Raw genomic sequence first — 27,250 nt, forward strand, 5'->3', positions numbered from 1 at the left:
TCCCTTACTTTATCTTGTCCCCTTTACTCTAAGGTAAATAAACCTACAGTAAAATACAGTAAAACCTACAGTATAATTTAAAATGAGCATAAGAATCGCACTTTATATTTGATTTGGGGGTGGGGGAACATTAACTATGTATCCCAGTTAGACTCACATAGACTCATTTTCTTAGATCCCACTACAGAAAACGAGATATTAGAAAACAGGGCAACCGGTCCCTCTCCCCAGAGCCAAAGAAACCTGGGACCAGATTCACGAAAGCACTTACGCAAACACTTACGAACCTATATATCTTTTCTCAATCTATGGCGGCTTTGTTTCCAATTATTAAACAGTTAATGAGCTCCGAAGCACCAGGAAGTTGTTTATAACAATAACAACAGTTGATTGGGAAGTTTTCATGCTTGTAAACTGTTTAATAAATGTAACCAAAGCCGTCAAAGATTGAGGAAAGATGTACACGTTCGTAAGTGCTTGCGTAAGTTCTTTCGTGAATCTGGCCCCAGGAGGCCAAATTCACGAAGGTACTTACAAATGTTTTTCCTTCTTAGCGCCTTCGTAGCGGCTACGTCGGTATTCAGGTAGGCACACTAAGAAGGAAAACCTTTGCTTTTGTAAGTTTGCTCCGTCGGCTAAGGTTGCACACGTCCACTCGTAGTTTTATGTAAACTGGATATAACTCAATTATTCTCTACTACACAACACGGAGGATCGATTTTATATTAACAAAAGATTATTAGTTGGTGAATCTCGTGAAGAGGAGTCCTTCGTGCTAGTTATATATGCATTCTCTACTCTAAACTCGCAGTAAATATGTCTTTTATGGTATTAGAATTAGCTTTTATAATAGCAAGATATTATACCAGTAGTTATTAAGTAAATAAACACTAGTGAATATGAAATATGAGAGAAGGTGATAAGCCCTGCCTGATGGGAGCATTTACTATCGCCAAGTTCACCTAGTAATAAGTGTAGGTGGGTATGTATAGCTAAGGTACACCTGCTATGTTTAATTTATTTTGTTAGGTTTTATTTTGAAATTAAATCTGGGTGAGACTTGCGATTCTTCAGAGACTTCCCAGTCCCCTACACAAATGATGTTAGGCAAGGAGAAGGGTAAAAACTTCAAAAACTTTTCTCATTGAATACTTAAAGCTATAATTATGACTATATGAACTATTAAAAAAGAGAGAGGGAAGTAGGGGTCCAAGACCTCTTCCTGTTACACAACTTGGGTGTCGAACAAGTATTTATCAAAAGAAGGCCCCATGCTTGGAAGGCTATGTAGCAGTAAGGCAGTGAGGTGAGGCAGCTACTTATTTGAGGAATGCTTATTTTATTTACCTTATAAGCTGAGGCAGCTTATTTGAGGAATGCTCAGCTTATTCCTCTACATTTAGCATGGAAGAAATTTGTCTCCAAGACCTCTTTCTGTTACACAATTTGGATGTGTGTAACCATACTAGAAGTGCTCTACAAATCAAGGGACCCAGAATATGGAATGACCTCCCGAATCATGTCAAAGGCTGTACCTCTCTCAACCAGTTTAAGAGTAAAACCAAGTGCTACCTAATTAACTACATGTAACCTACCTTACCCCTAAATATCAACCTATGTCTTGCTATTTTTTAAACAATGCTGTTTGTTCACCAACGTGTACAGTTGCTGATTTCTGCTATGTCGCCCCCCCCCCTTTTTTTGTATTCCTTCTTTCAACACAACTTATACCTAATTCCCATTACTATTAAGTTTTAGTCTAAGTGTTTTTCCCCCACACCTTGCCCGAAATTCTACGCATATTGGTGGCTTTACGTATTGTATGTACTAGCTCTGTCTATAAATCCAACATTAAGTTTGTAAATCTACTATGTGTGTACTTTTCCTGAATAATATATTTTTATTATTATTTATTTATTAATCAGTAAGTAATTATTAAAAGAAGGCACCAAGCAGGGAAGGCTATGTAGCACCATTGTGTGTAACAATTAACCAAATTTTTTTAACAAATAATGCACCTGTATGGTAAAACAAATCCTGTCAGCTGTAAAAATATTGATGCAGTTATTTAAAAAAAAATATATAATGAAAGAAATATTACTGGTTTATTTTTATCCTATTTTTTGTACTGTACAGTATATCCAAGTAAGTGAAAAATTGAAACATAAAGCACAATTTAATGAATGATTCAAAAGAAATATGACTATTACATATCATCATGAGATCTTAATGATGCATGGTTAACATGATTTAATAATAATGTAATAACACCTTGTAATAACTTGTAATAACACAAACTATAATTTAGAATCTTGATTACTGACTTTTTGTATTAAGATGCTTAGGTATACACAGCAATGTGCTGCTACCCTATTCTATATAGAAGATTACACAGTGTAGATAAAAAACTAGCTATAAGTTTATCTAATACTCTCATCTCACAGGATGGTTAGGCATACATGGAGTCAAGGGAGAAAATATCAGCCACAATACAAAAAAAAAAAAAATCAACTCTGACTAAACATCAACTTCACGATTTTCACAAGAGGTAAGCACTGAATCATGGAAACATTATATTATAATTACTCTTACCAGTTTCTACAAGACTCCTCTCAAACAATGTATTTGTTTAACATGCTTAGATATACACAGCAATGTGCTGCTACCCTATTCTATATGAAAAATTGCAGTGTAGATCATAAACTAGCTACAAGCTCACCCAACATCCCCACCTCACAGGACGGCAAGTCATACATGGAATCAGGAGAGAATAAGAATTGTAAAGCTAATCTATTAGCCCCCACTGGCAAAATCTGCGTACAGCACAATAATATCTTCCAATATTTCTGAGTGTATGAAGTAATTACAGAGCTCAAAGTACCTCATGGTCACGGATAAGCTCCGATATGTTAGACTCGTGATTGGCTACAGTTGTAAGATGAAAAATGTTACCTTCTCTCTAATTGGCCAAACTAAAAGCCTAGCAAGCAAGACCTAAGTGAACCACTTAAAAATCTTTGTAAGTTTACTTTTCTGAATCCCCCTTTAGCGTGTTCTTAGCCAGCAGTTAGGAACCTTCGTAGCAAACCTACTTACGAAGAAATCAACCTATTCTCGCACAAAACAGTCAATATGTGACTTATTGCTTATAGTCAATATTTGGCTTATAAATAAGTACATATATGATATATTCCAAGTTCTATTTTTTCAAGGCACTAACTCTTCTATTTAAGTTTTATTAAACAATAGAGATTTTATAAAAAAAATTGACAATATCCTGAGTTACTTTACAATTTATTTAGATATTTTAGCTTAGTTTTATTATTCTTATAAAACTGTAATATCAATATAGTCTCCGTACATTTACAGTCTCCGTGGTGTAGTGGTAAGACACTCGCCTGGCGTTCCGCGAGCGCTAAGTCATGGGTTCGTATCCTGGCCGGGGAGGATTTACTGGGCGCAATTCCTTAACTGTAGCCTCTGTTTAACGCAACAGTAAAATGTGTACTTGGATGAAAAAACGATTCTTCGCGGCGGGTATTCCAGGGACCATAGGATTAAGGACTTGCCCGAAACGCTACGCGTACTAGTGGCTGTACAAGAATGTAACAACTCTTGTATATATCTCAAACAAAAAAAAAAAAAAAAAATAGGTAATTAAGAAACAATAAAATACTTATCTTAACGTACTAAGAAGGATAGGTTAGGTTGTAGTTTTCTATTCAGCTTTTCAGGTAAACTCAAATATTCACAAACAATTAGTATGTCACATATGCACTTACTCATCAGCCAAATAATAACTATAAGCAAGTACAAGAATGGGTTGAAAGAAATACATGAAGCTTCGTGAATCTAGGTCCAGGCCGCAATTACGCAAACTTCATATTTCGTTTGAAAACATAATAAAGAGATAAACAGATTTATATTGTGATTGTACATTTTAGATAAAACTGTGTTAGGTTTATTAAAAATATTTGAATCTTATGATGCTTCTTATTTATTTTAACATAATTACTTGAGCATCCTAATAAAAGTAACATTTGGAGGACACAAGTTCGGATGGCTTTCACAATTATTAGTTACGAGCTATTCATGCCCATGTCAGCTCTTGGGTGGCTTAATCTTTATCAATCATCACAATTATTAGGAAACAAATTTCTTATAATATCTTGAGACGAGATTATCAGTATTAGTTTTGATCTGAAATGTTGATAAAAATAATTTTCTGAGTATTACTCATAAGTGCTATTTACTCTCAGTCTTATTGTTCTCTTTCTCTGCACTATTTCCTTTCTCTTTCTGTGCTTGTGTCTGAGGCTAAACACTGATATAATGAAATAATCAATGGACTCTGAGTTTGGCTCCTGTCGATTCCTTTCCTTATTGATATCCGAATGCATGATAGAACTGATGAGTTAGCCGAAAGTTTTTACTAATAAGAAGGGAATTGATTACCATCTTGGACTACCTTTGAGCAGCCTGAGGGCAGCATTATTCCGGGAGCATCAACAAATCTCGCAGACTTGAGGCAAAAAAGTGAAATTCACCCCAATTACTCCAGCTATTATCATTCTAGTATGCAGGAAGAACCGCATCTCTATCAGTCATCTAATAAGGTTAGCAGACTTCTAGATGTTTCCACTGCTAGGGTTAGGCTCGGCTACATGTATCTCAGTTTGTAACATCTGTTGATGTAGACTAGATTAAATGTACACTCTGTCAGCAGAATTATTCGCATACTTTGCGTCATTATATAATGGAATGCGAAAGAAAAAACTCGTGGAATTCAGAGATAACACCATCAAGGGAGCCGGTCGGCCGAGCGGACAGCACGCTGGACTTGTGATCCTGTGGTCCTGGGTTCGATCCCTGGCGCCGGCGAGAAACAATGGGCAGAGTTTCTTTCACCCTATGCCCCTGTTACCTAGCAGTAAATAGGTACCTGGGTGTTAGTCAGCTGTCACGGGCTGCTTCCTGGGAGTGGAGGCCTGGTCGAGGACCGGGCCGCGGGGACACTAAAGCCCCGAAATCATCTCAAGATAACCTCAAGATATGGAGTCCAAGAAATGTGTATTTCATTCATAATGATGTACCGACAGGAATCTTAGCAAAGGATTCAAACTTGCTTACTGTTTGCCCCATTTACCGTCTCACCCACAAAATGTCCTTGTAGCTATTATATTAAGCAAATTTCAGTCATGAATTATGCATGCACATAATTCATGACTGACATTAATTGTAATCATGAATCAGCCTTTGAACATGACTGTGAGGCTGCTGCCCAATTGGGTAGGTGTGGAGCAAAAGACTAGTAACTGCATGACTTACCATACATGTAAAGCTCCTTGTATAGAGACTATTGTGAGCCTCTTGGTGAATCACTTGTAATGTAAAAGAATATTGAGAGGATTAATTCTTTAGCTGCCCCGCTTTGAACTTGAATAAACACACTAGAACTTGGGGGGACTGATATAAGTAACTCCTATTACTCCCCCACCACGACAACTACCCGTCCTCGACAACCCATTCCTTACAACCCATCGCTCAACGAGCCCCGACCCAGTCCCTCACTATGTATTCTCAACAACCCATCCTTCCAACGGGCTCCGTCCCAGTCCCCAAAAACCCGTCCCCCACAACCCATCCCTCCAACAGTCCCCATCCCAGTCCAACACAACCCATCCCTCCAACGGACCCCATCCCAGTCCCCCACAACCCATCCCTCCAACGGACCCCATCCCAGTTCCCCAAGCAAGAATCGACACGATCTAGCAAAAATATATTTATTTAAAATAATAAGTAAAATATAAACATTTATAATGACATAATAATCACTATATAAAGAACCTCTATTTTTCTGGGTCCTCCTTAACCGCTCCATACACTGTTATTACCTTGTCTAGTTAGGTTAGTTCCTGTCCAGTTTGTGGGTCCCCCTTAACCGCTCCATATACTGTCATTACCTTATCCTGCTAGGTTAGGTCTGGTCCGGTTTGTGTGGCCTTAACCGCTTCATACGCTGTCAGTACCTTGTCTAGCTCGGTTAGGTCGGGTTAGGTTCGGTTCGGTTTGGTTCTTCTGTGAGGCTCGCCGTTACTAGGTAGTCCTTGAGCCAATTACCTCTTTTTCCACGCTATCAACGGTGGCACTCCTGGGAATCTATACCTAGCTTGGTGGTCCCCGAATGAAACGGAATAGTGAAGAAATCTTGGAATGTGGAATTCTTATGAATAGTTTATCTGGAATTAACAGGCACATCTAATTATCTGCAATGAAACTTTTGAGGATCTGTAGCAATTATGTTGTGCTTAATATAATAGCTACAAGGGCATTTTGTGGGTTAGACGGTAAACGGGGCAAGCCACTTGCTGAATTTGTTGTAGTGTGTGGTTAGTTGTAATTTTCTCTAATTTTTTTCTTATGAAATAATAAAGCTACCCATTTCATTATGTATGAGGTCAATTTTTTATATTGGAGTTAAAATAAAATTGGACTGGACAGGAAGGGGTGGAAACTCCAGGTGGAGAACAAGAACGAGACCTTTCAGGACAGGACGCAAAGGAATAGGGAAGGGCGTGTTCAGGTCTAAAGCCTGGAAACGGTTGTGAGACTAAGGAAGGTGGGAAGGACGAGGAGAGGTAGAACGCAACATGCGACCGTAGGATACACCCGTGAAAGGGGGTGAGACGACGTACTTGGTGTCTCGATTCAGGAAAAGTCAGACGATCACAGAGTTTCAAGTTGAGGACGGCTTCCTCGAGTTTGTAGTGTATACACGAGCATGAGAAGGTAGGGTGGGCCTCGCTGCAACTGAGGCAGCGAGCCTGGGGGGAAGTGCACTCAGACTAAGAATTATCATTGTCCCCACACATGGGGCATAGATACACAGTACTCGTGCACTTGAGGACACCGTGCCCAAACATCCAACACTTATTGCAAAGTGTAGGAGAGGGAATGTACTTCTGAACGGTACATCTGGCATCAGCAAGAATTCTAGAGGGCGGAAAAGCCCTACTAACATAAGTGATTTTCACAACTCGAAGGGGCAGACGGCGACGACTACGAAGGGGTCGAGTAAACGTGTCCACCTGGAGGACAGAATGGCCTTGGGCTTCGAGGATATGTTTAATATCCTCATGGCAGTCTTTGAGGTCCCTACCACCAGTTGCAACATGATGTTGGAGGAGAACAGTGCCAACACTGGCATTTAACCGAGCATTTTTTGAGACCCGAACAGGGGTCTCCCCAATGCAGGACAAAGCGGCCAAGCGAGTAGCTGCATCCTGAGAAGGAGCAGCAATAACACACGAACCGTAATTGGTAGGGTTAAAAATAACAGAGGCATCCACTGAATCAACAAGGTGTTTATGGAGGGATAAATCGTCAAAAGGAGTAGAATCCAGATTTTTTTTTTTTTTTTTTTTTTTGAGATATATACAAGAGTTGTTACATTCTTGTACAGCCACTAGTACGCGTAGCGTTTCGGGCAAGTCCTTAATCCTATGGTCCCTGGAATACGATCCCCTGCCGCGATGAATCGTTTTTTCATCCAAGTACACATTTTACTGTTGCGTTAAACAGAGGCTTCAGTTAAGGAATTGCGCTCAGTAAATCCTCCCCGGCCTGGATACGAACCCATGACATAGCGCTCGTGGAACGCCAGGCGAGTGTCTTACCACTACACCACGGAGACTGCTATGTTGTGAGATGTTGGAGATCAAAGTATTTACCCCATGTAGCGGGGTAAATACTTTGATCTCCAACATCTCACTACATGTAAGTATTAGTATGGGAAAAGATCGTGCGAGTGCGGCCGTGACGGGGACGACGTTGAAAACCCCCAGAGTGAGAGGGGATATAAAAGGCACAGTAGTCACAATGAAAGACGAAGCCATGCCAGGGGACGCGGTGGTCACCACTGGGGGCTAGGAACTCGACCCTACTGCAGAAGAGGGAGGGGAGCTGAGGGGAGTAGTCAGGAGGGTCAAAGGAGGAGCAAGGTCGGGGCCCAATGCAGCTGGGCCTACAAGGCCTGGTCTTCCAGCACAGTCTGACTCGAGGGCTTGGTCGCCCACTCCACGAGCCTGAGAAGGTACAAGAGAAACATTATCTGCCATAAAAACGAGGAAAGACTTTCATTCACGAATGTGCCGCCACACCCACAATGGAGCCACAATTAGAGGCAAGACACCCAACAAGAAGCTATCACCAATCATGCCGGGGGTGACACGACGAACCAGGACCAGGGGTGCGTCGTGAGTATACGCCCCACAAACCCCCCCTTAAGAACCGACAGTCCGCCGAGATCGAGTTCAGTGACAAAAGGAGGATTGACAATAAAAGGGTCCCCTCACTCGAGACATTGGGTACTACAGTTCTACGGGTGCAAGAGTATGCCTCCCCAAACACCCGGACGTCAAAACAAAAGAAGGCCGAAAGAAGAATCAAAACAGGCAAAAGGTTGGCGGGGAATGACAATGAGAAAAGAAAAGTAAAGTAAAGTAATTATCAATAGAAGGCTATGTAGCAACATCATATGTGCGGGATAATCAGAGGGCACTAAATATCACCAAGGATGCCAGTACGAGAACAAAAACGCATAAGGCGAACGATATCAAAAGTATCCGAGTCGCCAAGAATTCTATCGAGGGACAAGCGACCGCGGGGGATGGTCGGAAAACAAGACACACGCTCGTCTTGGAAGTCAGGACATTAAACAAGGATATGTACGACCATAAGAGGGACTATGCAATTTGGACAATAAGGAGTAGGGTGGCGCTCCATTAAGTGACCGTGAGTTAAACGGGTATAGCCAATACATAACCTAGCCAGAGTAATTTCCCACTGACAGTTACGGTGGCAGTAGGAAGGCCACTCGGACACACGACTCTTAGGAGTACGCAGTTTGTTACCAATAACAGAAGACCAACAACTCTGCCATTGGGCAAGGATGGAGGCATGAATAACTGGGTAAAAGTCGGAATAAGGAACACCTTGATGGGGGATGGGACAAGTGCGGATAGCATCCTTAGCGGCAGCATCCGCACGCTAATTTAAAGAGACACCAACATGGCTGGGAACCCAGCAAAACGCAACCGACTTAAATTTACTGGAGATAAGAAACAGCCAATGTTGAATCTCGAAGACCACAGGGTGGACTGGATTAAAGGACCCTAAAGCCATGAGGGCACTTCGAGAGTCAACTGCTACCACGAAGGAGGATTGCCCCCGGGAAAGCAGGAGACGAAGAGCATAGAGAATTAGCATAGAGTTCTGCTGTGAAGATGCTAGCCTCCGGAGGAAGGCGACACATATGAGTGTGGTCAGGAAAAACAACAGAGTAGCCTACACCGTCAGCAGACTTAGACCCATCGGTGAAGATGGGAACTGAGTGAGAGTGAGAAGAAAAGTGCTCAAGGAAGAGGCGTTTCAGAACTGAAGGAGGGGTAAAAGCATTGATTCCTGGAGACAAACACAAAGTGGTGTAAACTGTGTGATTAGAAGTTGGAGTTCACGGAAGTTGGCATAAAATCCACGAATATTCCACTTAAGAATAGACATTATCATAGAGAAAGGACAGTAACAGAGAACAAGAAAGAAATATAGGTAAAGAGGAACGCAGTTTATTAAAGAATTTCAAGATCAGGGTCAGGGTCAGGAGCAGGGTCTTGATCAGGAGCAGGGTCAGCAAAATCAGGGTTAGGGGGCATGGGTAAACTTAGAAAGGAGAGAGGGAAGGGAGCGAGAGAACAGACCAGAGGCGGACTGATGGGGTCCGGAGGAAAAGGAGACAACTGAGAGGGGCAGGCAAGGACGGTTGGAGGAGGGGGGGGGGCAGAAATCAGGGAGTGCACCTCAGGAAGGGCAGCAACAGAGAGGGAATCGGGGGCGGAAGAAACCTCCATATCAGAGACAGGGGGTTCGACTACTGAAATGGGAGGGGATCTAGTGACAGAGTCAGAGGGAGGGCGTGAGGAAGAAAGTGAAACCTTACCCGCTGGAGAGGAAGAAGGAGAAGAGCCAGGCTTACGTTTCTGACTCGAAGAGACAGGCGTTCCAGTAACAACGTACCGGGTGACAGACTCAATGATCTCAGCAGGAGAAGAGGAACAAGAGCGAACAACACGAAGATTGCTGGGAGGATGATGGATATCAGCCGGGACAGACAGGTGGCGTGGAGGGTCAAGAGACTGGGGGAAGAGTCGGGAAGAAAGAGTGGGGGAGATGGGGAAGAAGACAAAGGTGATATAGCGGACTGGGTAGGAAGGGGGGAAATGCCAGATGGAGTACCGGGAGGGAGACCATCTGGGATAGGAGGCAAAGGAATAGGGGAGGAGGTGGTGGGTGTGGTCGGGTTTAAGGCATGGAAACGGTTGTGAGACTGAGGAAGACGGGAAGGACGAGGAGAGGTGGAACACAACACGCGAGCGTAGGAGACGCCCGTGAAAGAGGTGAAACGACGAACTTGGCGTCTCGCTTCAGGAAAAGACAGACGATCTCGGTGCTTCAAGTTGAGGACGGCTTCCTCGAGTTTGTAGTGCATACACAAGCGTGAGAAGGTTGGGTGGGCTTTACCACAATTGAGGCAGCGAGCCTGGGGAGAAGTCCACTCGGACTTAGAATGACTATTGTCCCCACACAAGGGGGCACAGATACATAGTACTGGTGCATTTGAGGACACCGTGCCCAAACTTCCAACACTTATTGCATAGTCTAGGAGAGGGAATGTACTCCTGAACGGAGCATCTGGCACCTTCAAGAATAATAGAGGGCGGAAGGGCCCTACTATCAAAGGTGATTTTTACAACTCGAAGGGGCTGACGGCGACGACCACGAGGGGGTCCAGTAAACGTGTCCACCTGGAGGACAGAATGGCCTTAGGCTTCGAGGATATGTTTAATATCCTCATGGCAATCTTTGAGGTCCCGAACACCAGTTGCAACATGGTGTGGGAGGAGAACAGTGCCAACACTGGCATTTAACCAAGCGTTCTTGGAGACCCGAACAGGGGTCTTCCCAATGCAGGACAAAGCGGCCAAGCGAGTAGCTGCATCCTGAGAAGGAGCAGCGACGACACGCGTATCGTAACTGGTGGAGTTAAAAGTATCAGAGGCATCTACTGAATCAACAAGGTGTTTATGGAGGGAGAAATCGTCAGGAGGACTCGAATCCAGATGGTGGAGATCAAAGTATTTAGCCCATGTAGCGGGACCAAACAAGGCGTTGTAAGTACTATTACGGGAAGGGATTGTGCGAGTGCGGCCGTGGCGGGAACGGCGTTGAGAACCCCCGGAGTTCTTGGGGGTAAAAGGCGCAGTAGTCACAATGAGATACGAAGCCGTGCCAGGGGACGAAGTGGTCACCACTGGGGGCTGGGGACTCGACCCTACCGCAGAGGAGGGAGGGGAGCTGAGGGGAGTAGTCAGGTCGTCGGGGCCCAATGCAGCAGGGGCTACAGGGCCCGGTCTTCCAACACAGTCCGACTCGGGGGCTTGGTCGCCCACCCCACGAGCCTGAGAATGTACAAGGGAAACATTATCAGCCATGAAAACGAGGGAAAACTTTCTTTCACGAATGTGCCCCCACACCCACCATGGAGCCACAATTAGAGCCTTCCCCTGCATTGGGAAGACCCCTGTTCGGGTCTCAGGACACCCAACAAGAAGCTATCGCCGATCTTGCCGGGGCCCCCCCAGGGGTGCACCGTGAGTATACGCCCAACAAACACCACCTTAAGAACCGTGAGTCTGTCGAGAGCGGGTTCAGTGACGAAAGGAGGATTGACAATAAAAGGGTCCCCTCGCTCGAGACATTGGTTACTACAGTTCTACGGGTGCAAGAGTATGCCTCCTCAAACACCCGGGCGTCAAAACAAAAGAAGGTCGAAAGAATAATCAAAACAGGCAAAAGGTCGGCAGGAAATGACAATTTGATAGGAGAAGAGGGGGTGAGAAAAATGAAACACAAGGAAAAGGAAAAGGGGTCTGGCAAAATTGGTAAAGGCAGCAGCAGGAGCATAAGGCTGCAAAAGGACAGAGGACTGACCCATGGAGCATCACACTCCAGCAGCTGCCCACCAAGCCCCCTCACGGCGACAACGAGGCAGACAGTTAGGGGGAGAGAAAGGAGAAGAGGGGGGAGAAAAACGAAACAGAAGGAAAAGTAAAAGGCGTCCAGCAAAATTTGTGAGAACAGCAGCAGGAGCACAAGGATACAAAAGTACAGGGGACCGCCCCAAGGAGCATCACACTCCGGCAGCCGCCCACGAAGCCCACTCACGGCAACAATGAGCTGGACAGGGAGGGGGCTCGCTGGATAAGATTTACATTACGCTGTTGTTGTTATAGATTCAGCTATTCGGAATAAGTTCCACGTAACACGGACTATGGTGAGCCCGTAGTGGACTTACCTGGCACAGGAGCGGTGCTGTCCATGACGCTGGCTGGGTCAGGTGTATATTACACTTGTTGGGTCAGGTGTATTTCGCTCGCTGGGTCAGGTCTTTATTACACTCTCTGGGTTAGGTGCATATTACACTCGCTGGGTCAGGTTTATATTACACTCGCTGGGTCAGGTTTATATTATTTTCGCGGTGTCAGGTGTATATTGCACTCGTTTGGTCATTTGTATATTACGCTCGCTGGGACAGGTGTATATTATGCTATCTGCTTGAGGTGTATATTACGCTCGCTGGGTCTGGTTTATATTATGCTCTTTGTGTCAGGTGTATATTATGCTCACTGGGTCAGTGTGTATTACGCTTGCTAGGTCAGTTGTGTATAATGCCCGCTTGATCAGGTGTATATTGCGCTCGCTGGGTCATGTGTATTTTACGATCACTGTGTCAGGTGTATATTGTGTTCGCTTGGTCTGGTTTATATTATGCTTGCTGCGTCAGGTGTATATCATGCTTGCTGTGTCAGGTGTATATTACGCTCGCTGGGTCAGGTGTACATTATGCTTGCTGTGTCAGGTGTATATTACGCTCGCTGGGTCAGGTGTACGTTATGCTTGCTGTGTCAGGTGTACATTACGCTTGCTGGGTGAGGTGTACATTACCCTTGCTGGGTCAGGTGTACATTACGCTTGCTGGGTCAGGTGTACATTACGCTTGCTGGGTCAGGTGTATATTACGCTTGCTGGGTCAGGTGTACATTACGCTTGCTGGGTCAGGTGTACATTACGCTTGCTGGGTCAGGTGTACATTACGCTTGCTGGGTCAGGTGTATATTACGCTTGCTGGGTCAGGTGTATATTACGCTTGCTGGGTCAGGTGTATATTACGCTTGCTGGGTCAGGTGTACATTACGCTTGCTGGGTCAGGTGTATATTACGCTTGCTGGGTCAGGTGTACATTACGCTTGCTGGGTCAGGTGTACATTACGCTTGCTGGGTCAGGTGTACATTACGCTTGCTGGGTCAGGTGTACATTACGCTTGCTGGTTCAGGTGTATATTACGCTTGCTGGGTCAGGTGTGTATTACGCTTGCTGGGACAGTTGTATATAATGCCCGCTTGGTCAGGTGTATATTATGCTCACTGGGTCAGGTGTATTTTACGAGTGCTGGGTCAGGTTCATATTACGCTCGCTGGGTCAGGTTCATATTACGCTCGCTGGGTCAGGTTCATACTACGCTCGCTGGGTCAGATGTATATTACACTCGCTGGGTCAGGTTTATATTACACTCACTGGTTCAGGTGTATATTATGTTCACTGGGTCAGGTTCATATTACGACCGCTGGGTCAGGATTATATTTTGCGTGCAGGGGTCATGAGTACATTACGCTCGCTTCGTCTGGTGAATATGATTGTCAATCAACTGCCAACAATCAACTCTCAATCAATCAACTGTTACTATTATTTTTTCCCCACATACGCGCACTCACACCCCAGGAAGCAGCCCATAACAGCTGTCAAACTCCCAGGTACCTATTTACTGCTAGGTAACAGGAGCATTAGGGTGAAAGAAACTCTGCCCATTTTCGTTTCTCGCTGGCGCCGGGAATCGAATCCGGGCCACAGGATTACAGGTCCTTTATGCTGTCCACACAGCCACCGGCGCCTCATATATATAGGTGTATATTACGCTCGGTGCATCAGGTGTACATTACGTTCGCTGTGTCAGGACCCTGCACCTGAAGGGGTCATTGGAGACGATACACTACATGCTGTTTGTTAGTTTGGGACCAATGGTACACTTCCTCCTGTTTGTGAGTTCTGGGAGCAACGGTACACTTCCTCCTGTTTGTGAGTTCTGGGAGCAACGGTACACTCCCTCTTGTTTGTGAGTTCTGGGAGCAACGGTACACTCCCTCTTGTTTGTGAGTTCTGGGAGCAACGGTACACTCCCTCTTGTTTGTGAGTTCTGGGAGGAACGGTACACTCCCTCTTGTTTGTGAGTTCTGGGAGCAACGGTACACTTCCTCCTGTTTGTGAGTTCTGGGAGCAACGGTACACTTCCTCCTGTTTGTGAGTTCTGGGAGCAACGGTACACTCCCTCTTGTTTGTGAGTTCTGGGAGCAACGGTACACTCCCTCTTGTTTGTGAGTTCTGGGAGCAACGGTACACTTCCTCCTGTTTGTGAGTTCTGGGAGCAACGGTACACTCCCTCTTGTTTGTGAGTTCTGGGAGCAACGGTACACTTCCTCTTGTTTGTGAGTTCTGGGAGCAACGGTACACTCCCTCTTGTTTGTGAGGTTTGGGAACAACGGTACACTCTCTCCTGCTTATGAGTTTGGGACCAACGGTACATTCCGTCCTGTTTTAGTGTTTGAGATCAACGGTACTTTCCTTCTTGTTTGTGAGCTTACCTGCCTGCTTGATACCTGTTGATGGGGTTCTGGGAGTTCTTCTACTCCCCAAGCCCGGCCCGAGGCCAGGCTTGACTTGTGAGAGTTTGGTCCACCAGGCTGTTGCTTGGAGCGGCCCGCAGGCTCACATACCACCACAGATCGATTGGTCTGTGGTGGGTATATGGAACTCCTTGAACTCCGGAACTCCTTGGAGAAAACTATCTAGTTTTCTCTTCAAGATGTCTACGGTTGTTCAGGCAATATTTCTCATAGTCGCTGGGAGGATGTTGGAAGAGGGGGAGTTTGGGAAGAACTGAACACTCTCCTGTTTGTGAGTATGGGATAAACCGTACACTCTCTTCTCTTTGTTTGTTTGGGAACACGGATACACTATTTGTGAACTTGTGGCCAACGGAACATTCCCTGCTGCTTGTGAGTTTGAGATCAACGGAGCACCCCCTCTTGTTTGTGACTTTATGACCAACTGTACTGTAGGTGTGAGTTTCTGACCAACAATACATTCCCCTCCTATTTTTTGGATTTGGGATCAATTTAACACTCCCTCCTGTTATTGAGTTCAGGATCAAAGATACACACCCTCCTGCTAGTGGGTACATGATCAGTGACACTGTTGATGCTAGTGGGTATAGGTACAGTGACACTGTTGCTGCTAGTGGTTACAGGATCAGTGACCCTGTTGATGCTAGTGGGTGCGGGATCAATGACACTGTTGCTGCTAGTGCGTACAGGATCAGTGACACTGTTGATTCTAGTGCGTACAGGATCAGTGACACTGTTGATGCTAGTGGGTATAGGATCAGTGACAGTTGCTGCTAGTGGGTACAGGATCAGTGACACTGTTGCTGCAAGTGGGTACAGGATCAGTGGCACTGTTGCTGCTAGTGGGTGCGGGATCAGTGAGGCTGTTGCTGCAAGTGGGTACAGGATCAGTGACACTGTTGCTGCTAGTGGGTGCGGGATCCGTGAGGCTGTTGCTGCTAGTGGGTACAGGATCAGTGACACTGTTGCTGCTAGTGGGTATAGGATCAGTGACACTGTTGCTGCTAGTGCGTACAGGATCAGTGACACTGTTGCTGCTAGTGGGTACAGGATTAGTGACACTGATCCTGCTAGTGGGTACAGGATCAGTGACACTGTTGCTGCTAGTGCGTACAGGATCAGTGACACTGTTGCTACTAGTGGGTACAGGATCAGTGACACTGTTGCTGCTAGTGCGTACAGGATCAGTGACACTGTTGCTGCTAGTGGGTACAGGATCAGTGACACTGTTGCTGCTAGTGCGTACAGGATCAGTAACACTGTTGCTGCTAGTGGGTACAGGATCAGTGACACTGTTGCTGCTAGTGGGTACAGGATCAGTGGCACTGTTGCTGCTAGTGCGTACAGGATCAGTGACACTGTTGCTGCTAGTGGGTACAGGATCAGTGACACTGTTGCTGCTAGTGGGTACAGGATCAGTGACACTGTTGCTGCTAGTGGGTACAGGATCAGTGACACTGTTGCTGCTAGTGGGTACAGGATCAGTGACACTGTTGCTGCTAGTGGGTACAGGATCAGTGACACTGTTGCTGCTAGTGGGTACAGGATCAGTGACACTGTTGCTGCTAGTGGGTACAGGATCAGTGACACTGTTGCTGCTAGTGCGTACAGGATCAGTGACACTGTTGCTGCTAGTGGGTACAGGATCAGTGACACTGTTGCTGCTAGTGGGTACAGGATCAGTGACACTGTTGCTGCTAGTGGGTACAGGATCAGTGACACTGTTGCTGCTAGTGGGTACAGGATCAGTGACACTGTTGATGCTAGTGGGCACAGGATCAGTGACACTGTTGCTGCTAGTGGGTACAGGATCAGTGACACTGTTGCTGCTAGTGGGTACAGGATCAGTGACACTGTTGCTGCTAGTGGGTACAGGATCAGTGACACTGTTGCTGCTAGTGGGTATAGGATCAGTGACACTGTTGCTGCTAGTGGGTACAGGATCAGTGACACTGTTGCTGCTAGTGGGTACAGGATCAGTGACACTGTTGCTGCTAGTGGGTACAGGATCAGTGACACTGTTGCTGCTAGTGGGTATAGGATCAGTGACACTGTTGCTGCTAGTGCGTACAGGATCAGTGACACAATTGCTGCTAGTGGGTACAGAATCAGTGACACTGTTGCTGCTAGTGGGTACAGGATCAGTGACACTGTTGCTGCTAGTGGGTACAGGATCAGTGACACTATTGCTGCTAGTGGGTACAGGATCAGTGACACTGTTGCTGCTAGTGCGTACAGGATCAGTGACACTGTTGCTGCTAGTGCGTACAGGATCAGTGACACTGTTGCTGCTAGTGGGTACAGGATCAGTGACACTGTTGCTGCTAGTGGGTATAGGATCAGTGACACTGTTGCTGCTATTGGGTGCGGGATAAGTGATGCTGTTGCTGCTAGTGGGTACAGGATCAGTGACACTGTTGCTACTAGTGGGTACAGGATCAGTGACACTGTTGCTGCTAGTGCGTACAGGATCAGTGACACTGTTGCTGCTAGTGGGTACAGGATCAGTGACACTGTTGCTGCTAGTGCGTACAGGATCAGTAACACTGTTGCTGCTAGTGGGTACAGGATCAGTGACACTGTTGCTGCTAGTGGGTACAGGATCAGTGGCACTGTTGCTGCTAGTGCGTACAGGATCAGTGACACTGTTGCTGCTAGTGGGTACAGGATCAGTGACACTGTTGCTGCTAGTGGGTACAGGATCAGTGACACTGTTGCTGCTAGTGGGTACAGGATCAGTGACACTGTTGCTGCTAGTGGGTACAGGATCAGTGACACTGTTGCTGCTAGTGGGTACAGGATCAGTGACACTGTTGCTGCTGGTGGGTACAGGATCAGTGACACTGTTGCTGCTAGTGCGTACTGGATCAGTGACACTGTTGCTGCTAGTGGGTACAGGATCAGTGACACTGTTGCTGCTAGTGGGTACAGGATCAGTGACACTGTTGCTGCTAGTGGGTACAGGATCAGTGACACTGTTGCTGCTAGTGGGTACAGGATCAGTGACACTGTTGATGCTAGTGGGTACAGGATCAGTGACACTGTTGCTGCTAGTGGGTACAGGATCAGTGACACTGTTGCTGCTAGTGGGTACAGGATCAGTGACACGGTTGCTGCTAGTGGGTACAGGATCAGTGACACTGTTGCTGTTAGTGGGTATAGGATCAGTGACACTGTTGCTGTTAGTGGGTACAGGATCAGTGACACTGTTGCTGCTAGTGGGTACAGGATCAGTGACACTGTTGCTGCTAATGGGTACAGGATCAGTGACACTGTTGCTGCTAGTGGGTATAGGATCAGTGACACTGTTGCTGCTAGTGCGTACAGGATCAGTGACACTGTTGCTGCTAGTGGGTACAGGACCAGTGACACTGTTGCTGCTAGTGGGTACAGGATCAGTGACACTGTTGCTGCTAGTGGGTACAGGATCAGTGACACTGTTGCTGCTAGTGGGTATAGGATCAGTGACACTGTTGCTGCTATTGGGTGCGGGATAAGTGAGGCTGTTGCTGCTAGTGGGTACAGGATCAGTGACACTGTTGCTGCTAGTGGGTACAGGATCAGTGACACTGTTGCTGCTAGTGGGTACAGGATCAGTGACACTGTTGCTGCTAGTGGGTACAGGATCAGTGACACTGTTGCTGCTATTGGGTACAGGATCAGTGACACTGTTGCTGCAAGTGCGTACAGGATCAGTGACACTGTTGCTACTAGTGCGTACAGGATCAGTGACACTGTTGCTGCTAGTGGGTACAGGATCAGTGACACTGTTGCTGCTAGTGCGTACAGGATCAGTGACACTGTTGCTGCTAGTGGGTACAGGATCATTGACACTGTTGCTGCTAGTGGGTACAGGATCAGTGACACTGTTGCTGCTAGTGGGCACAGGATCAGTGACACTGTTGCTGCTAGTGCGTACAGGATCAGTGACACTGTTGCTGCTAGTGGGTACAGGATCAGTGACACTGTTGCTGCTAGTGGGTACAGGATCAGTGACACTGTTGATGCTAGTGGGTACAGGATCAGTGACACTGTTGCTGCTAGTGGGTACAGGATCAGTGACACTGTTGCTGCTAGTGGGTACAGGATCAGTGACACTGTTGCTGCTAGTGGGTACAGGATCAGTGACACTGTTGCTGCTAGTGGGTATAGGATCAGTGACACAATTGCAGCTAGTGGGTACAGGATCAGTGACACTGTAGCTGCTAGTGGGTACAGGATCAGTGACACTGTTGCTGCTAGTGGGTACAGGATCAGTGACACTGTTGCTGCTATTGGGTGCGGGATAAGTGAGGCTGTTGCTGCTAGTGCGTACAGGATCAGTGACACTGTTGCTGCTAGTGGGTACAGGATCAGTGACACTGTTGCTGCTAGTGCGTACAGGATCAGTGACACTGTTGCTGCTAGTGCGTACAGGATCAGTGACACTGTTGCTGCTAGTGGGTACAGGATCAGTGACACTGTTGCTGCTAGTGGGTACAGGATCAGTGACACTGTTGCTGCTATTGGGTGCGGGATAAGTGAGGCTGTTGCTGCTAGTGGGTACAGGATCAGTGACACTGTTGCTGCTAGTGGGAATAGGATCAGTGACACTGTTGCTGCTAGTAGGTACAGGATCAGTGACACTGTTGCTGCTAGTGGGTACAGGATCAGTGACACTGTTGCTGCTAGTGGGTACAGGATCAGTGACACTGTTGCTGCTAGTGGGAATAGGATCAGTGACACTGTTGCTGCTAGTAGGTACAGGATCAGTGACACTGTTGCTGCTAGTGGGTACAGGATCAGTGACACTGTTGCTGCTAGTGGGTACAGGATCAGTGACACTGTTGCTGCTAGTGGGTACAGGATCAGTGACACTGTTGCTGCTAGTGGGTACAGGATCAGTGACACTGTTGCTGCTAGTGGGTACAGGATCAATGACACTGTTGATGCTAGTAGGTACAGGATCAGTGACACTGTTGCTGCTAGTGGGTACAGGATCAGTGACACTGTTGCTGCTAGTGGGTACAGGATCAGTGACACTGTTCTGCTAGTGGGTACAGGATCAGTGACACTGTTGCTGCTAGTGAGTATAGGATCAGTGACACTGTTGCTGCTAGTGGGTACAGGATCAGTGACACTGTTGCTGCTAGTGGGTACAGGATCAGTGACACTGTTGCTGCTAGTGGGTACAGGATCAGTGACACTGTTGCTGCTAGTGGGTATAGGATCAGTGACACTGTTGCTGCTAGTGCGTACAGGATCAGTGACACTGTTGCTGCTAGTGGGTACAGGATCAGTGACACTGTTGCTGCTAGTGGGTACAGGATCAGTGACACTGTTGCTGCTAGTGGGTACAGGATCAGTGACACTGTTGCTGCTAGTGGGTACAGGATCAGTGACACTGTTGCTGCTAGTGGGTATAGGATCAGTGACACTGTTGCTGCTAGTGGGTACAGGATCAGTGACACTGTTGCTGCTAGTGGGTATAGGATCAGTGACACTGTTGCTGCTAGTGGGTATAGGATCAGTGACACTGTTGCTGCTAGTGGGTACAGGATCAGTGACACTGTTGCTGCTAGTGGGTACAGGATCAGTGACACTGTTGCTGCTAGTGGGTATAGGATCAGTGACATAGTTGCTGCTAGTGGGTACAGGATCAGTGACACTGTTGCTGCTAGTGGGTATAGGATCAGTGACACTGTTGATGCTAGTGGGTATAGGATCAGTGACACTGTTGCTGCTAGTGGGTACAGGATCAGTGACACTGTTGATGCTAGTGGGTACAGGATCAGTGACACTGTTGCTGCTAGTGGGTACAGGATCAGTGACACTGTTGCTGCTAGTGGGTACAGGATCAGTGACACTGTTGCTGCTAGTGGGTACAGGATCAGTGACACCAATGCTGATAGGTGTGAGGACAGTGGACCCCTCTGAGGGCCGTCCACACGACGCACACACACTACTGCTCCCACCAAGAGTGAGGACAGTGGACCCTTCAGAGGACTGTCCACACCACACTCACACTACTGCTCTAACCAAGTGTGAGGACAGTGGACACCGTCAGAGGGCCGTCCACTGTCCACACCACACACACACACTAAAAATAAAATAAAATAAAATAAAATGTTTATTTAGGTAAGGTACATACATACAAGAGACTTTACACTACACTACTACCTCCACCAAGTGTGAGGATAGTGAACCACTTTGAGACCGTCCACACCACACACACACACACACACACACACACACACACACACACACACACACACACACACATTACTGCACCCTCCAAGTGTGAGGACAGTGGACCCCCCAGAGGACCGTCCACAGCACACATACACATTACTACTCTCACGAAGTTTGAGGACAATGGACTAATCACAAGGCCGTCCACACAACACACACACACACTACTGAACCCACCAAGTGTGAGGACAGTGGACCCATCAGAGGACCGCCCACACAACACACACACTACTGCTTCCACAAAGTGTGAGGACAGTGGACCCCTCAGAGGACCGTCCACACCACACATACACACACACTACTGCACCCCACCAAATATGACTTGGTAGGGTGCAGTAGTGTGTTTATTTAAGGTTTATAGGGTTTATGGGTTTATTTAAGGCTACAGTGATAGATCACTGATCTAGGTTGTCACAAAGTGTATAACCGCACATAGGAGAGAAAAATACTGTGCTATCACTAGAACTTTGTGTTAAACAGTGATCAATCACCAGTACAGGGCACGTGGGAGGGCTACGAGGCTTTGTTTACTTATTGGTACCAAGTGATATTTGGACTATAGTGAACAGTGGCACAGTAAATTAGTGATCTGTAACACAACAGACATAACGATACAGTGACTGACTCCAGAGCTTTGTGTTACATACAGAAGAACCGCCATCATCACTCTACTAACACTTAGGGAAGCACCACGTGGGAGGGACGAGGATCACCTCGTCATCCAGACATCTCTCATATTCACCTAGTTATAAATAAAATAAATAAATGTTTATTTAGGTAAGGTACATACATAAAGAGATTTTACAAAGTTTGTTGGATTAATAGATAGAGCCAGTACATACAATGCCTAAAGCCACTATTACGCATAGCGTTTCGGGCAGAAACGTTGTGAGCAGGCAGTTGTGTGAGCAGGCGGCCCTGACTGGTATGTACCGCCTATTGTCAGTATTCTGGAGTACAGAGTGAGGTAAAATTTTATCAAATTCCTGTTCAGTATATCATATATATTTAAAATCTCAAAGTGGCTCATTTCGGGTAGAGGTTGACAGTTAAGGGGCCTTCATGACACACACACGCACGCACGCACATACACGTACGCACGCACACACACACGCATGCACATACGCACATGCACACGCACACATACACACACACACACTCACGCTCAGTCAGGGTAGGAAAGTCTTAACACCTTTGTAGCAAAGGTGATAAGGTCCAAAACACCTATTCTCCACCCCCTCTCTCACCCCCCCCCCCTTCCCATCTCACTCTCCCAAAACACTCCCCCCCTCTCCCACTCACCCCTACCTTACCTTGAGGTGCTTCCGGGGCTTAGCGTCCCCGTGGCCCGGTCGTCGACCAGGCCTCCTGGTTGCTGGACTGATCAACCAGGCTGTTGGACGCGGCTGCTCGCAGCCTGACGTATGAGTCACAGCCTGGTTGATCAGGTATCCTTTGGAGGTGCTTATCCATCTGGAGGTGCTTATCCTACAACTGACCACAAATACACACACACACAATCACATATACATTACCCCCCCCCCCTCCCTCCTTTTCACACTTCCTCTGTAGCATACCAGATTTCCCCTCCCTCCTAAACCAAATACCCTCCCCTCACAGTGGGACTCCCTCCATCTCCCTCACTCCCTCCCATCATCTGACCACCTGACCTGAAGTGACTGTCTCTGCCAAGTTCCCACGCATCCCCCCCCCTACAAACACACACATGCACAAACACACACTTATCTACCCGCTCCTCCTCCTCACCTCCCCTATACACACCCGCCCTCCCTCCTACCTCCCCCATAGACACACCCACACACCCACACACACACACACACACATACACACACCGCCACAACCAAAACTGCTCAACAGCCACATCAGGAGGAAAACAGCAGTGAAGGAACAAGTGATGAAACTAAGAAAAGGGGAGAACAGATACACAGAACGACAAAGAGGTGTGTGAAGAACTCAACAAGAGATTCCAGGAAGTCTTCACAATAGAACAAGGAGAGGTCCCTAGACTAAATGAGGAGGTAAAACGAGCAACCTTGGAGGAATTTTATCTCACTAGTGATGAGGTCAAAAGGAATCTGTTGGAGCTGAATGTGTCAAAGGCAGTTGAGGCTGACAGAATCTCACCGTGGGTTCTAAAAGAAGGTGCAGAAGAACTAAGTGTGCTACTATCTATAGTGTATAACAGGTCAATGGAAACGGGAGACCTTCCAGAAAACTGGAAGACAGCTAATGTAGTCCCAATTTACAAAAAGGGTGACAGGCAAGAGTCACTGAATTACAGGCCAGTTTCCCTAACTTGAATACCATGAAAGGTGATGGAGAAGATTATGAGGAAAAGGCTCGTAGAGCATCTGGAGGGAAACAGCTTTGTAACACACCACCAGCATGGGTTCAAAGATGGTAAATCGTGCCTCACTGGCCTAATAGAATTAATTTTATGACCAAGCAACACAAATTAGGCAGGAAAGAGAAGGGTAGGGAGACTGCATTTTCTTGGACTGTCAGAAAGCCTTTGACACAGTACCTCACAAATGGCTGTTACAAAAGTTGGAGCAACAGGCAGAAGTAAAAGGTAAGGTGCTCCAGTGGAAAAGGAAGTATCTAAGCAATAGGAAACAGCGAGTAACGGTGATAGGAAGAGGCATCAGAGTGGCGATATGTCACCAGCGGGGTTCCACAGGGCTCTGTACTCGGACCCATCCTTTTTCAAGTATATATAAACGACCTTCCAGAGGGTATAGACTCATTCCTCTCAATGTTTGCTGATGATGCAAAAATTACGAGAAGAATCAAATCAGATGAAGATAGACAGAGACTACAGGACGACCTGGACAAACAGGAGGAATGGTCTAGAAAATGGCTGCTAAAGTTCAACTCAGGAAAGTGTAAAGTAATGAAATTAGGCGAAGGGAGAAAAAGGCTGAACACAAGGTACCTTCTGGGAGATGAAATCCTGCAAGAGTCAAATAGAGAGAAAGATCTGGGGGTCGATATCACACCGAATCTGTCCCCAGAGGCCCACATCAAAAGGATATTATCAGCGGCATATTGCTAGACTGGCCAATATAAGAACTGCCTTTAGAAACTTGTGTAAGAAATCGTTCAGGACCCTGTACACCACTTATGTAAGACAAATCCTGGAGTATGTAGCTCCAGCCAGAAGTCCATACCTAGTTAAACACAAGACGAACTTAGAGAAGATTCAGAGGTATGCCACTAGACTGGTCCCGGAACTGAGAGGAATGAACTATGAGGAAAGGCTAAAGGAGCTGAACCTCACAACCCTGGAAAACAGAAGTGTAAGGGGAGACATGATAACCACCTACAAAATTCTCAAGGGAATTGACAGGGTGGACAAAGACAAACTCTTTAGCACGGTTGGAACACGAACAAGGGGACACAGGTGGAAATTAGTACCCAAATGAGCCACAGAGACGTTAGAAAGAATTTTTTCAGTGTCAAGGTAGTTAACAAATGGAATGCATTAAGTAGTGTTGTGGTGGAGGCTGACTCCATACACAGTTTCAAATGTAGATATGATAGAGCCCAGTAGGCTCAGGAATCTGTACACCAGTTGATTGACAGTTGAGAGGCGGGACCAAAGAGCCAAAGCTCAACCCCCACAAGCACAAATAGGTGAGTAAAAATAGGTGAGTACACACACACACACACACACACACACACACACACACACACACACACACACACACACACACACACACACACACACACACACACACACACACACACACACACACACACACACACACACACACGCTCACACACACACACACACACACACACACACACACACACACACACACACACACACACACACACACACACACACACACACACACACACACACACACACACACACACACACATGGCTGGGCGGACTGCATTTTCTTGGATTGTCGGAAAGCCTTTGACACAGTACCGCATAAGAGGCTGGTACATAAGCTGGAGAGACAGGCACGTGTAGCTGGTAAGGTGCTCCAATGGATAAGGGAGTACCTAAGCAATAGGAAGCAGAGAGTTACGTGAGGGGTGAGACCTCCGATTGGCGTGAAGTCACCAGTGGAGTTCCACAGGGCTCTGTACTCGGTCTTATCTTGTTTCTGATATATGTAAATGATCTCCCGGAAGGTATCGATTCATTTCTCTCAATGTTTGCGGACGATGCTAAAATTATGAGAAGGATTAAAACAGAAGAGGACTGTTTGAGGCTTCAAGAAGACCTAGACAAGCTGAACGAATGGTCGAACAAATTGTTGTTAGAGTTTAACCCAACCAAATGTAATGTAATGAAGATATGTGTAGGGAGCAGGAGGCCAGATACAAGGTATCATCTGGGAGAGGAAATTCTTCAGGAGTCAGAGAAAGAAAAAGACTTAGGGGTTAATATCACGCCAGACCTGTCTCCTGCAGCACATATCAAGAGGATAACATCAGCAGCATATGCCAGGCTGGCCAACATACGAACGGCATTCAGAAACTTGTGTAAAGAATCATTCAAAACTTTGTATACCACATATGTCAGGCCAATCCTGGAGTATGCAGCCCCAGCATGGAGTCCATATTTAGTCAAGGATAAGACTAAACTGGAAAAGGTTCAAAGGTTTGCCACCAGACTAGTACCCGAGCTGAGAGGTATGAACTACAAGGAGAGACTACGGGGAATTAAACCTCACTTCGCTGGAAGACAGAAGAGTTAGGGGGGACATGATCACATCATTCAAGATTCTGAAAGGGAATTGATAGGGTAGATAAAGACAGGCTATTTAACACAAGGGGCACACCTCACGTCACTGGGAGGAATTAAACCTCACCTCACGTCTCTCCCTTTCTCTCTCTCTCTCCCTCCCTCTCTCCCTCTCTCCCCCTCTCCCCCTCTCCTCCTCTCCTCCTCTCCCCTCTCTCTTCCTCTCTCTCCCTCTCTCTCTCCCTCTGCTTCCTCTCTCTCCCTCTCCTTCCTCTCCCTCTTCTTCCTCTCTCTCTCTCCCTCTCTTCCTGCTTCCCCTACTCTCCTCGCACACATGCGCACACGCACACGCGCACACGCACACGCGCACACGCACACGCGCACACGCACACGCGCACACGCGCACACGCGCACACACACATACACACATACACACACACACACACACACACACACACACACACACACAATAATTGGTATAATAGGGCATGTACGGAAGCGAAGAAACTGAACAAGAAGGCGTGGAGGAACTTCCGGAATAACAGAACACCAGAAAGCAGGGAGAGATACCAGAGAACCAGGAATGAGTACGTCAGGGTGAGAAGAGAAGCAGAGAAAATTTTTGAAAATGATATAGCAAACAAAGCCAAGACCGAACCAAAGCTACTCCACAGTCACATCAGAAGGAAAAAAACAGTGAAAGAACAGGTATTGAAACTTAGAACAGGCGAGGACAGGTATACAGAGAATGACAGAGAGGTATGTGAGGAACTCAACAAGAGGTTCCAGGAGGTCTTCACAATAGAACAGGGTGAGGTCACTGTGCTAGGAGAAAGGGAGGTAAACCAGGCGGCCTTGGAGGAGTTCGAAATTACGAGAGAGGAGGTCAAGAGACACCTGCTGGATCTGGATGTTAGAAAGGCGGTTGGTCCAGATGGGATCTCACCATGGGTACTGAAAGAGTGTGCAGAGGCACTTTGCTTGCCACTCTCCATAGTGTATAGTAAATCACTAGAGACGGGAGACCTACCAGAAATATGGAAGACGGCGAATGTGGTCCCAATATACAAAAAGGGCGACAGACAAGAGGCACTGAACTACAGGCCAGTGTCCTTGACTTGTATACCATGCAAGGTGATGGAGAAGATCGTGAGAAAAAACCTGGTAACACATCTGGAGAGAAGGGACTTCGTGACAAATCGCCAACATGGATTCAGGGAGGGTAAATCTTGCCTTACAGGCTTGATAGAATTCTACGATCAGGTGACACAGATTAAGCAAGAAAGAGAAGGCTGGGCGGACTGCATTTTCTTGGATTGTCGGAAAGCCTTTGACACAGTACCGCATAAGAGGCTGGTACATAAGCTGGAGAGACAGGCAGGTGTAGCTGGTAAGGTGCTCCAGTGGATAAGGGAGTATCTAAGCAATAGGAAGCAAAGA

General features: G+C 46.6%; 1 protein-coding gene across 1 annotated transcript in view; it reads right to left on the reverse strand.

The window, feature by feature from the left end:
- Nucleotides 1–7,925: 7,925 nt before the first annotated feature.
- The window catches only part of LOC138351741 (collagen alpha-2(I) chain-like), a 93,267-nt gene continuing 73,942 nt past the window's right edge, over nucleotides 7,926–27,250 (reverse strand). Inside the window, exon 2 of the mRNA XM_069303769.1 lies at nucleotides 7,926–8,084. Coding sequence (XP_069159870.1) covers nucleotides 7,926–8,084 — 159 coding nt within the window. The remainder of the gene's footprint in view (nucleotides 8,085–27,250) is intronic.

The sequence above is a fragment of the Procambarus clarkii genome, chromosome 50 (assembly GCF_040958095.1).
Source record: "Procambarus clarkii isolate CNS0578487 chromosome 50, FALCON_Pclarkii_2.0, whole genome shotgun sequence".
Taxonomy (NCBI): Eukaryota; Metazoa; Arthropoda; class Malacostraca; order Decapoda; family Cambaridae; genus Procambarus; species Procambarus clarkii.